This window comes from Galeopterus variegatus, unplaced genomic scaffold (genome assembly GCF_000696425.1).
Source record: "Galeopterus variegatus unplaced genomic scaffold, G_variegatus-3.0.2 Scaffold226, whole genome shotgun sequence".
Classification (NCBI taxonomy): Eukaryota; Metazoa; Chordata; class Mammalia; order Dermoptera; family Cynocephalidae; genus Galeopterus; species Galeopterus variegatus.
Window position 1 is genome coordinate 45,589 of NW_007726337.1, and position 12,268 is coordinate 57,856.

Genomic DNA, 12,268 nt, shown 5'->3' on the forward strand with positions numbered 1-12,268 from the left:
CTGTTTTTTAAAGCCATCATTTATTACTTGCCTACCAGGGCCACTGTTACCTGCTGCCATATACATTATCACAGCTAATCCTGTGAGGTAGCTACGTGCCAGGAAACTGCAGCTCAGAGAAGGTGATTTACCTGCTTAAGCTCACACAGCTGGTCTCTGCCAGAGCCTTGGTGCAAACCCAGGTGTCTGATTCCAAAGCTCCCTGCAACCCCCACTTTCTGCCCCGAGGGTCGGCTTGGCTTTGGAGTAGAGGGAACAGTGTAGGCCGCAGGCACACCTTCAGGACGGCATGCAGTCATGGCAGAAGGCTTGCCAGTGCAGAGACTGGGAGTTGTTTTTTAAAGCCATCATTTATTACTTGCCTACCAGGGCCACTGTTACCTGCTGCCACATACATTATCACAGCTAATCCTGTGAGGTAGCTACGTGCCAGGAAACTGCAGCTCAGAGAAGGTGATTTACCTGCTTAAGCTCACACAGCTGGTCTCTGCCAGAGCCTTGGTGCAAACCCAGGTCTGTCTGATTCCAAAGCTCCCTGCAACCCCCACTTTCTGCCCCGAGGGTCGGCTTGGCTTTGGAGTAGGGGGAACAGTGTAGGCCGTAGGCACACCTTCAGGACGGCATGCAGTCATGGCAGAAGGCTTGCCAGTGCAGAGACTGGGAGGAAGAAACGTCTCTGGTGGAGCTCAGAGATTGCTTTGTGTGAAGTCCAGTAATGCACCTATGAATTTTGTCCCTGTGACTGATCAAAAAGCTCTAGCTCCATGTGCCTCAGTCTCCTCTTGTGAATAAGAATAGCGATCACACTAACACCCCTGGATTGTGAGCATGGGTGTACACACAACCCTGGGCTATTGAGCACCTGGTCCTGGAAATAAGGACCCAAGGCATGGCCTTCCTCTGGCAGAAGTTACTTAAGAGCCTAAACAGCCTAAATTAGGGCCTGGCCCCACACTTGTGTGCTTACCAATCCTTCCTCGGTCCTCACCTGTGTCCTTGTGTCCTGACTCAGTGTTCCACCGTTCAGGCTCAGGGTTTGTACTGCTGGGTTGTAGTGTCAGAAGCACTATCCCTGCAACAAGATGATAAGAATTCAAATCTGAAAACCTTCCCTTAGAAATTTCTGACAGATTCCCATGCAGTTATGCAGTATTGTTTCATGGATTTAAATATTCTATATTTCAACAGTCTGGTTCCTACTTCAATTGAAATAAGCGAATTTATTTTTTCAAAGTGTTCTTACAATGAAAATTTTGAAAGCAAAGCGGTAATTCATTTGGCTAGAAGTAACCCATCTGCTGCAGGAGGAGAAAGCTTGGAGACATGTTGTGGATTGGAATTAATTTTAATGCCACCCTCTGAATGTGGTCATGGTCACAGCAAGACCTTAAATGTGATTTTTATGCTATTCATGGTTATTTTGGAAGGGATTATTTAATTCCCAGTTTTCTATTTTATAGATAGCAATTCAGTTATGTAAATAAATGTCCAGAACTCTTTTTGGCTTTGAACTTACCCAATAATCTCTTACAAGAAATACTGTTAGGTGAGGAAGCCGAGTGCTGCTAATGTCATTGTTTGTGTGTATAGATAGCAATTCAGTTATGTAAATAAATGTCCAGAACTCTTTTTGGCTTTGAACTTACCCAATAACCTCTTACAAGAAATACTGTTAGGTGAGGAAGCCGAGTGCTGCTAATGTCATTGTTTGTGTGTCAGTCTTGGACAGATCACTATTTACAATGGAATATGTCAGAGTATCCGGGCGTGAAGACTGTTCGATTCCCAGATGGCCAGATTTGGAAACCAGACATTCTTCTCTATAACAGGTAAGCACACTGGACAAAAGGAAAAGTGGTTATGTGCTCACATACATGGAACAATCTGGCATATTTGAATATTTTACAGAAATGCTGGGCAAGTTATCTGCAATTTGGAACCAGTGCTCCCCATGAAGCTTTCTGTGTGGCCATTTGAGAGGCAGCTCTGCCCCACTGTCAGTCTTCTCTGCTTTGGTGTGCTGGCTCAAGTTGCCCAACACCCCTCCTGGGATGGCCCCATCCAAAGGGTCAGGTGCATAGTGTTGCTTCTGTTCATATTGGCACATGGGGCATTCTTGCATAAGGCGGTGCCTTTGCTACTTGACTGGCAGTGGTTACGATCTGCAGCACAAGGCGCCTGCCCATGGGACACAGGCTGGAGTCTATGGTTTGGCCCCCTGTCCTCGTTTGATATGTCCCTGTTGTGCATTGGAGAGGTCAGCAGCAGAGGTGACTGAGTGTGCTAGGACTATCCTCTCCAACTGCACGCAGAGCTTGCGTACCTGACAGAAAGAAGAAAGGTGGATAATAATTGCATTCTGATCGTCTTTCTCACAAGGCAAGAAATAAGGGATCTGCTATGGGTCAAATGTGTCCCCCAAAAGTTCACATATTGGAAACTTTATCTCAATGGTAACAGTGTTAAGATGGTGCAAAATCTGATTATGGTATTTGAAAGGTGGTGCCTTGGAAAGGTGATTGGATTGTGAGGACTGTACTCTCATGAATGGGTTGACCCATTCATGGGGTTCTGATGGCTTTATGAGGAGAGCAAGCAAGAAACCAGCCATTTTCCATGTGATACCCTTAGTTGCGGTAGAGATTTCCCACCAAGAAAAGCCCTCACTAGATGCGCCCTTCTGAACCATGGACTTCCCAGCCTCTGATACTGTAAGAAATCAATTTAATTTCTTTATAAATTACCCACTTTCAGGTATTCTGTTATAAGCAACAGAAACAGACTACTATAGGATTTGTTAGGAAATCAAGGCAGTCTGATTTGCAGACCAGATGCCCAAAAGGCAGGAATGTAGGCAGAGTACATTTCTAGAAGCAATAAAATTATTTGTTAAACCATGTAGTAAAATAAGAGAACCAAGAACATTGGTTCCCAATGAGGACTCAAATGTGATAAGCAGTGGGATATAAAAGAAAGTTATTTCGTGATGATGGCTGCTGCCTCTGGTCCCAGCTGGAGGGAGAAGGAAGCCCAGGGGACGGTGGGACCATCTGCCACTGTCCTCGATGGTCACTCAGTGATCTCCAGGACCAGCTGACATGTTCCTCCCACATGGCAACTTCCAGGAGGCTGGTGATTCCATTTCTCGTATCAATTTTTAATTCTTTCTCTGTTCTTGCTGTCGGAGGTCACATTTTCCTTGAATCATTGGGCCTATCTCTAGAAGAGTATCACCTTCTGATTTGCTGTAACTCTTCTGCTCCTTAAATTATTTCAGACTGAGCTTGGAAAAATATCTGTTGAGTGGTGAAGCACATGCACCTGTTTCTCAGGAGCTGTATCAGTTTGCGAGACTGCTGTAACAAAGTACCATAGGCGGGGAGCTTAAACAACAGAAATTTATTCTGTCACAATTCTGGAGGTCAGCAGACTGAGATCAGGGTGTTGTCAGGGCTGTTTTCTTGTGATCCTCTCTCCTTGGCTTGCAGATGGCCGCCTTCTGACTGAGTACTCACAGGGTCGTCCCTCTGTGTGCGTCTGCATCCTCATCTCGATTAGGGCCCATCCTAATGACTTCATTTTACCTTAATTACCCTTTAAAGTCTCTATCTCCAAATACAGTCACATTTCAAGGTACTGGGGGTTAAGACTTCAATATGTGGATTCGGGGGAAACAAGTTAGATCCTAACAAGCGCACTGCAGGTGATGCTTAAGGGCAAGTGAAGGGTCAGGGTTGAACAAGCCTGGTTGTAAATCTTAGCCATAATATTTACTGTCTCTAGCACCTATGAGACTTAGATTTCTCTTTTGCAGCATGTGGGAAATGCCAACCATACAGAGTTTGGAAGGAAAACTCTGCAGAGTACACCTGTAGCAGGTTCCTCAGCCAAGAGTAAACATTCAGTAACGGCAGCTGTGTGCTCACAGGCAGGATGAAGAGGATTTCTGCTTAGAGTAATATGGTAATTTAACACTTTAAAAAGAAACATCCATGTTTTCCATAGTTCCCAATTCAGTTTTTTTTATCTGAAATCAAGAATAAATATTATAATATGGCAGAATCTTAATAATGAGAGATGTCTGTTAACTCCAAAACATGAAGTGTGTGATAATGGCAACATTCTGGTTAATGAAGAATCACCAAGTGGTAACTGAATTTCAGGAGCAGAGATACAGCAATCTCTGCCTAACAAATGTCTCCAGGGACAAGGCCCTGAGGAATAATGCCACCCTCTCCATGCCTGACCCAGGTGATGGCCCAGACCTTGTTCCTGTCACATCTCCCCTTGGGCTCTGCTTAGCGATCTTCCTCTCTCCTCTTCTCCCCAGACTTCTGCCTTGTTTTCTGCTTCAGTTTTTCTGGGAAGTGGGATGCAGGACTTCCTTGGTGGCTGGGAGTGGTCGGAGAGGCAGGGAGTGGGTACCACCGGGTGAGTATGGCAGTCTCAGGTCAGCCATTCACCATGTTCTGCTGGGGAGAGTGGGTAGGGTCCCACCTGAAGTCCAGGGAGGGAGACCAGCCCCATCTCCCTAGGCCATGTGATCTTGGGGGGGGGGCTCTCTCCCATACAGGAGGTCCACATGAGCTCCCTCTGGGCGAGAGATGCCCACCCCTCCTGTCACCCCTTCCATCCTCAGCTACGCTACAATCCCAGCCCTCCAGGGAAACCTCCCAGGACGCCCCCACACCTGCAAGCCTGTTTCTCTGCCACACGCTCTCATAGAAAGGGGCTCCTGTCCCCTATAACACTTAGGGTCTGCCACCTCTTACAGGCACCTACCAGAGCACTCAATACATACTTGTGCAAAGACGAGATGGAGGGAGGAAGGGAGACGCAGGAATTAAGAGGAGAAGGGAAGAGGATGGATCGGCATGCTACAGCGTGCCAAGAACAGCAAGAGAAAAAGGGAAAGAAATCACACTGACAAGCTAGAAAACATTTCACTGTGACTGAGTCCAAACACTGACACAGGAAGTAGCAAAAATAGGCTTGACTTTAGTAAGATCCTGGTCTTCTGTTATTGGGGATTTTGAGAGATGTTGAACCTAAGACTTTCTGCCAGCTGCCAGGCACTCAAAGTCATGTGTTCTGTTCAGTTGACTTGTCTGTTGATTCATTAACGTATGAATGGAGGTATCAGGGCTTTTCCTGAAGGAGGAGGTTAAAATACCCTCATTCTGCGTAAGCCATGGCTGTTAGATGAACCTTGAGTTAGCCCAGGTGAAGCCTCCCAATCATGTCATTTCTTGCTCTATTCCAGTTTGGTACTGGAATCCACATGAGTCAGTAAGAGTTTTGAGATGTAATTCATTTTCTGGGCTTTGAAGAGCTGGGTCACTACAAAACAGCCATCTCTGCATCATTTCCGTGACGGATGGTGGATGAATGTGGTGCCTCCAACCAGCTGGCTGGTCGCTCCAGGAGAGGGTGGGCACTAATAAAAGCTTCTGTGCCTGGTGCTGATCCCAGTCATTTCTTCGTTGCTTTATTCTTCAAGCCTGCGGCTCAAGGATTTTCTGAACACAATCTTGCTCAAAGTGAGCAGCACTTATGCATGGCTTGTCACGATTTCCCTCTTTGGATGGACTTAAAGGCCTTGCTGGTCTCAGCAGTTAGCATGCAGAAGGAAAGTCTGAATCCCAGAGACACCACAGACACCCCTGCGCCAGGCCACAGCAGCAGCAGTCTCAGCCTTCCTGGGCTTCTCCACTTTTGGGTTGTTTGGTCAGAAAATTCTGTAGCCATGATGAAAATCTTTTTTGATGAATATATTTAAAAAGGTTTTTGTCGACTCTGAACTTTTAGCACAGCACAGGGTGTCCACCATCCCTTCTCACAGACTGTGCAAAGCTACGTCCCCACATCTGCAGGTTCATGCCTGTCCTTCCCACATTCCCATGACCCTTTGGCTGATGGCAGAGCCTGGGGAGAGGTGGTGTGTGCAGGACACACTTAGTGTGGTGGGATCCCGCCTATAAGGGCTTGTACTTGTGCTAATCAGTGAGTTGCCATTGAAGTAGAATTTATTCCCTTGCCAAGTGTTTTAGGTTCCCACAAAGTCAAGCCAAGACGAAGATTTCAGTGTACATGGTTTATTTGGGAGTGACACTGAGGAGCACTGTTAGGGGAGAGGAAGTGGGACAGAGAAGGGAGGGAGACAGTATAAGGCACATGGAAAAGAAAACTAGTGCTGTGGGCGGCAGGCCCATTCCCACTGTGTGCCTCTGGGAGACTGAGTGTAGCATGTCTCAGAGCTGTCCCGAGGAAATTGGGGTGTTGTCCACCTGCTGCCTTCAGGCATAGGCTGGGAGCTGTTTCCAGGGCGTGCCTCTGGGAGACTGAGTGTAGCATGTCTCAGAGCTGTCCTGAGGAAATTGGGGTGTTGTCCACCTGCTGCCTTCAGGCATAGGCTGGGAGCTGTTTCCAGGGGTGTTGGCTCCCTGGCACCTCTGGCTGGCCTGCCCCATGCGTGGATCAAGGGCAGAGCTGCAGGTGTGTGGGCAGGTAGATGCCAGGGCCTTGGGTACAGCGAGGACAGCTGCCGCTGTGGACCACTGCAACATGAACAGTGCTCAGTCAAGCCCTGTCACTTCCACCCTTGTGAGATGGTAGGTCCACTCCCTGCTTCTGGTGGGAGGACAGTAGCAGTGGGGCTGGTAGGAGCGCATCCTAGGAGCAGGTGGGGTGGGGTGTTCTCAGTGGCTAGAGGAGGCAGGCAGGTAGTAAAGGCAGCTGGGCTGGAGAAGACCCCAGGCCTGCATCCTAGTGAGTGACACTGGCTCTGCTGTGGGCTGCGTTGTGTTTGTTGTGGTATTACTTGTGGACTGGGTTCTTGGTGAGTGACTCTCTTAGATCCAGTGTTGTTGCAGTTAATGGCTCCTGAAATTGTGGTATCCTGGCACCTAACTAAGGTTGTCCCGCTGGTGCTCCAAGGCCTGTAACACAGTCATGCTGGTCTCTGAGGGATCCCTAGGGCTTCTGAAAGGTCACCAGTTGCAGTTACTGGATGTGGCAGGGATCTTCAGTTAAGCAAATGTGATTTTGCTGCTGTGGGGCTGAGAGAAGCAGGCATTACGATGTGCTGCTGCAGCACCTGCACTGTCAGCCATCCAGACCTAATCAGGAGGGAGGCTGTTGCTAAATCTTGTGGGATTGGAAGGGGTGGACAGCAGCCTGTTTTCAAGAAGTGAGTGGAGCCAGCTGACTTGGGTTATTAGTATCTGCAAAATCACCCTTCACTGTGTATGGCTCCTGTTCCTATGCAATTGTTTTTTGTTTCTATGAAAAGGTCAATGATTTCTCATGCAGAAGCAGGGGTAGTCTGTAGGTCAGACAGGGGGCAAAATGGAGTTACTTAGGTTAAGCAAGCAATTCTACAGAAGCAGATAGTGTACATTACGAGAGTGTAGGGAGCTCTATTTCAGTCCTATGGGGTGCTGGGCACAGCTATACCACCTGCCTGGTTATCTGACTCTGGTGGACTGTGCCTGTCATGGTCTTCAAACCACTTTTCAACTCTATGAGTTCAAAAAAAGTGATAGTAAAGTGAATGATTCTAGTCCCACAGAGGAGCAAATGGCTTTGGTCCTGTGGACTAACTCCTCTACTGACAGATTCAGATTGGCATGGTTGGTTGCCTACATATGTATGTGTCTGCTTTTCAGATGCTCTTCCGAATTGATTTTAACACCCTAATGGTTGCCTCATTAATTAATGTCTTAAATACAGTCTTTGACATGTGTCCATTTTGTATTCATGCAAGTGTCATGATTTTATCTTTTAAAAAATTTACCTTTTTTTGATTGTCCCAAGGCAGGAATGTGTCATCCAGGTCTGTCCTAGGAACAGAAGGGGCCATGTGGCTGTAGAGAATTGGTGGTCTTACCAGCGCAGAGCGCTCCTATGGGTGAGAGTGGAATGACAAAAGCCAACTGCTGTGCAAGAGTCTGAGCAGAATTCAAACTGAGGGCCAGGTGCTGCTGCGATGGCATTTCTGGGGATGGCTTTGCATCTGCGGTGGCCCGGGTGAGGCTGTCTTCTTTCGAGTGGTACCAGGCCAGTCCATGGAGCAGCTCCCCACCCCCCTGCACTGAGAGCTGCAAAAACCAATCATGCACGAGAGCACGGATTTGGAGATGAGCTTACTAATCTTTGTAACATTGAATTCAGAGCCAACACAACTGTCCAGGGTCTGTGTAGTAAATACACGAGACAGGGATCCAGTGGGCAGCTCAGTCATCATCATGCACTACCCAAGGAAAGGGGGGAGGGGTCAGGTGGGGGTCGAGGTTGGCACCCTCTCCACCACCTCTCCAGCCTGCTGTGGTGGTCCTTGATGTTTCCACTGCCCACCAGGGCTGTGCTCATTGGCTGCCTGCATGGGAAGAGTGCATGGAAGTTGTAGGTCATGGGACAAGGCATTGGGGGAGAGCCAGTTCTCCCTCATATCCTGGGACCTCAGCTACATGGGGCGTGGAGTGCAAGCTGAATGTGCCTGTGGCTTGTATCCACACCTGGAGAAGCTGAGGCCTTACTTACGGGCCAGGGCCATGGGGCTGGCACGGCTGATGCTGTCAGTTCAGCTCAGGGGTGTTTTCTAAGTTCCTACTATGTGCAAAACACCAGGCTTCCAAGAGGACACATATTCACTGCCCTCAAAGCATTAACAGTCAGAAACAAATCACTATATGCTGGGTGTTCTCATCTGATTTGATTTCCTGGCTGTCAGTGAAGTAATCTAGAATTATTCTCTCTGCTTCACGACTGAGGAAATCATTTCTGAAATTAAATAGCTTGTTTACACAGGAGCAAGGCCTTGACTCCAAACCCTCATGCTTTTCCTGAGACTCAACAGCCTCCTTGTGGGTTAAGACAAAAGCCCCAAAGCACATCTTACAGAGCAGAGGATGACATGTGTCGGGGTACAACACCGCAGAAAGAGCTGTGAGAGAGACGTTCTCAGCCAGTGGACGTGAGAAGTCGTTTGCGGGGAAGCGGCCGCACATCTCGTGTGTGGGTCAGTCCTGGCTTGTGTCTGGGGTCCTGGCATGACTGTTAACTATGCCCCTTTTTTCAATTTTAAGAGTGACTCAGTTCAGACAATAGTCCGTGTCCTTGCACTTGAGGGCAGGCAGGCTACCTTGAGAGAACAGTTAGATTAAGGCATGTGGCCAGCAAGATAGGACACATTCATGAGAAAACACATACGTTAGGTCGTGGCATAGGGCTCTTTGAGAGGATGGTGGGGATCATGCTGCAGGGGACCCAGAATTCTAGACCCTCAAAGCATTTGCTGTTAATTCAAGGGAAGGGGTAAAGAATAAGATTAATAGGGTCAAGGGTGAGCTAGTCTAAGGAGTTCAGATCAGTCCAGCCAGACTTCTCTGGGAATCCGTCCCCAACCCCTGGCTACCGTCACCTTCTCCAGGCACTGTGTACCTTGGAGGATGTTTTGTTTGTGAATGTCACATGATGTGGCAACACTCATTCCTTGTACCCAACAAATAATTCACAAAAGTAATAACATTCAAAACAAAAAAAATAAGCTAAGACCATGAGAAAACTCATAATTAGATAAATATTACTCATAAGAAAACTTAAAAAGTTAGATGCATCTACATCAAGGTCAGAGATAAGGCCAAGATGACAGATGTTATGGCCTGAATGTTGTGTCTCCCCAAAATTGGTATATTGAAATCCTAAATCCCCAAGTGACGGCCTGAATGTTGTGTCTCCCCCCAAATTGGTATATTGAAACCCTAAATCCCCAAGTGATGGCATTAGGAGGGGAGGCCTTTGGGAAGTGATTGGGTCATGAGGATAGAGCACTCAGGGATGGGATTAGTGACTTGTAAGAGCAGACAGAGCTCGCTTCCTGTCTCTGCTCTCTTGGCCTTGTGAGGATACAACCAGAAGACGTGCATCTGCAAACCAGGTTGAGGACTCTCTGCAGACAAGCACCTTGATCTTGTTCTGCCAGTCTCCGGAACTGTGACAAGTAAATGTCAGATGTTTGGACCACCCAGTCTATGGCTTCCTGTCGCAGCAGCCTGGACTGACTGAGACAACAGCTATCCCTGCTCCAAACTGCCTGGTGGAGGCCCCAGCCAGAGCCCTGTAACAGCAAATTAAAAATAACAGATCTAAATATTATAGAGGAAGAGACAACATTGCTGTTACTTCTAGTTGATTATTTACCCAAAAATAGACTCAGCTGACAAACTTTCAACTAAAAGAGATTTAAGCAAAGACGATAATAGCTGAGCTGTTCGCATCAGTGAATAACAGTGAAATGGAATAAAAAGAAGGGGTCTCATCTGCAACAGTAATGACAACCATGAAATACTGAGGAATGAACCTGGTGCGGGTGCACCAGACCGTCGTGAGGAAGACTATAACCATTCACCCAAGCACCTGAAAGGCCCAGAAACAGCCCAGAAGCAGCACGTGCTTTTTTCCTTCTTCCTGGCCCTCCTGCCCCCGTGCCCACCCTGGGTGGGAAACCCACTTCTGCAACAGGATTGCTCCCCCAGTTTCTGGGGTCATTGGGGAGAAGCACTCTGCCCCGGCCACCTGGTAGGAGACATTCAGCAAGCCTTGTGAGCAGTCCCTCTGCACCATGTGGAAGAGGGATAGTGCGCGAGCTTTGACAGCTCTCGGGCTGCTCAGGGCTTTCTTAATGACCGATCCTTCAAGGTCTTGCTGCCCATGTGGGTGCTCGAGACCCTGCTGCCCACCTTGCCCATCTGCCTTGATCTTCTGACACCTCCTCTGTCTAAGAAGCTCCCAAGTGCTTGCTAACAGTGAGGACTCCACCTCTACCTCCCTGGGTCCGGTGCAGCAGGTGAGGAGTACAGCTCAGGAATCTGCTGCAATTGGTCCTCCTGGATCAGACTTCAAAAGACTCTGCCATGCTGGCACAAATACCAGCTTGCAGTACCTTAATTAGGTAGAATCTAGGAGGAGTTTGGTGGCTGGGAGTCTTGAAGTTCAGCCCATCCGCTAACCTCAGCCACATTTTTTTCTCCCTCCTGCTGTCCAGAGAAAACCAACAGAACCATGAATGGTGCTCTCACCATGGGGCTTATGGCAAAGAGCAAGCGGGAGCTTGGTTTTAACCATGTGAATGTTTCTCCCTGGCAGTCACCTAGTTTGCACTTGTTATTTTTCCTATGATGCATGACTGCTGGACAGCTTTAGTGAACCATTGCAGGATGCCTTATGCATTTGGTAGTTAAGAGGCAAGGTGTGTTGTGACTGTAACATAGTTCCTTTGATGTTCTTAGGCAGCAGGACATAGCATGGGCTTCATTTGTATAGGCTTCCACGGGATGCCTCTAAAGAAGGCAGTTAAATGTTTTGTATCCACTCGTAAACATATGGCTTACTGAAGACCCCTGGTAGGAAGCATCTGAGTTTGAAGGTTGCAGTTTTTTCTGACCTTCCAGTCTATGTTGTCACAATCTTTTTATCTTGACTTTACCTCATTTGTTATGAAAGCTAAATCAAGGTTGAAGGCAAGGTGAAGAAAGAAGCCTTCATATTTCAAAAGACCAGGATTGATAGCCGTGGCAAAGTCAAATTGCTTAATGCCTGTCCCTCTTCCCCTAAACAGCTGAATTTTATCTGATATATCTTCCTTCAGTCCATCCACTTACCACATTTTACGGGATTATAATGACTGTATTTTTCAGTCATCATAAACATTTCCATGGGTTTTTCCTAATCATCATTTTAAAGGTGACATAATATACCATTGAGAAGATGAATTCTATTTCACCATCGTCGGATATTTGGTAAATTTATAATTTTTAAACTTTTATTTTGAAATTATTATAGGTGACAAGAAATCGAAAAACACCTTCAAGGGGAGCTACCTGGTATACCTCCTAATATTCCCAGTGGTAACATTTTACACAACTCTAGTGCAATAACGAAACAAAAAAAATCGGCATTGGTACAGTCCACAGAGTTTACTCAGATTTAAGCAGTTTTAAATTTATGAATCTGTGTGTGTGTGTGTGTGTGTGTGTATAATTCCAAGAAATTTCATCACATGTAATGATTCATGTAACCACCACCCCCAATTATGATAAAAAACCTCCTTCACTGCTGCCAGGTTCTCTCGTACAACCCCTTTGTATCCATGTCCCCCTTTTCTCTAACCCCTGGCAAGCACTAATCAGTTTGCCTTCTCTGTAACTGTGACATTTCAAGAATTTTATATAAACGGAGTATACGGTTTGTAACCTTTTGAGATTGGCTG

The 12,268-nt window shown here is 47.1% G+C and overlaps 1 protein-coding gene across 1 annotated transcript in view; it reads left to right on the plus strand.

Annotated features, from left to right (window-relative positions):
- LOC103585251 (neuronal acetylcholine receptor subunit alpha-7) overlaps nucleotides 1-12,268 on the plus strand; it is a 52,259-nt gene that overhangs the window by 7,500 nt on the left and 32,491 nt on the right. The window contains exon 2 of the mRNA XM_008566157.1: nucleotides 1,720-1,829. Coding sequence (XP_008564379.1) covers nucleotides 1,720-1,829 — 110 coding nt within the window. The remainder of the gene's footprint in view (nucleotides 1-1,719; nucleotides 1,830-12,268) is intronic.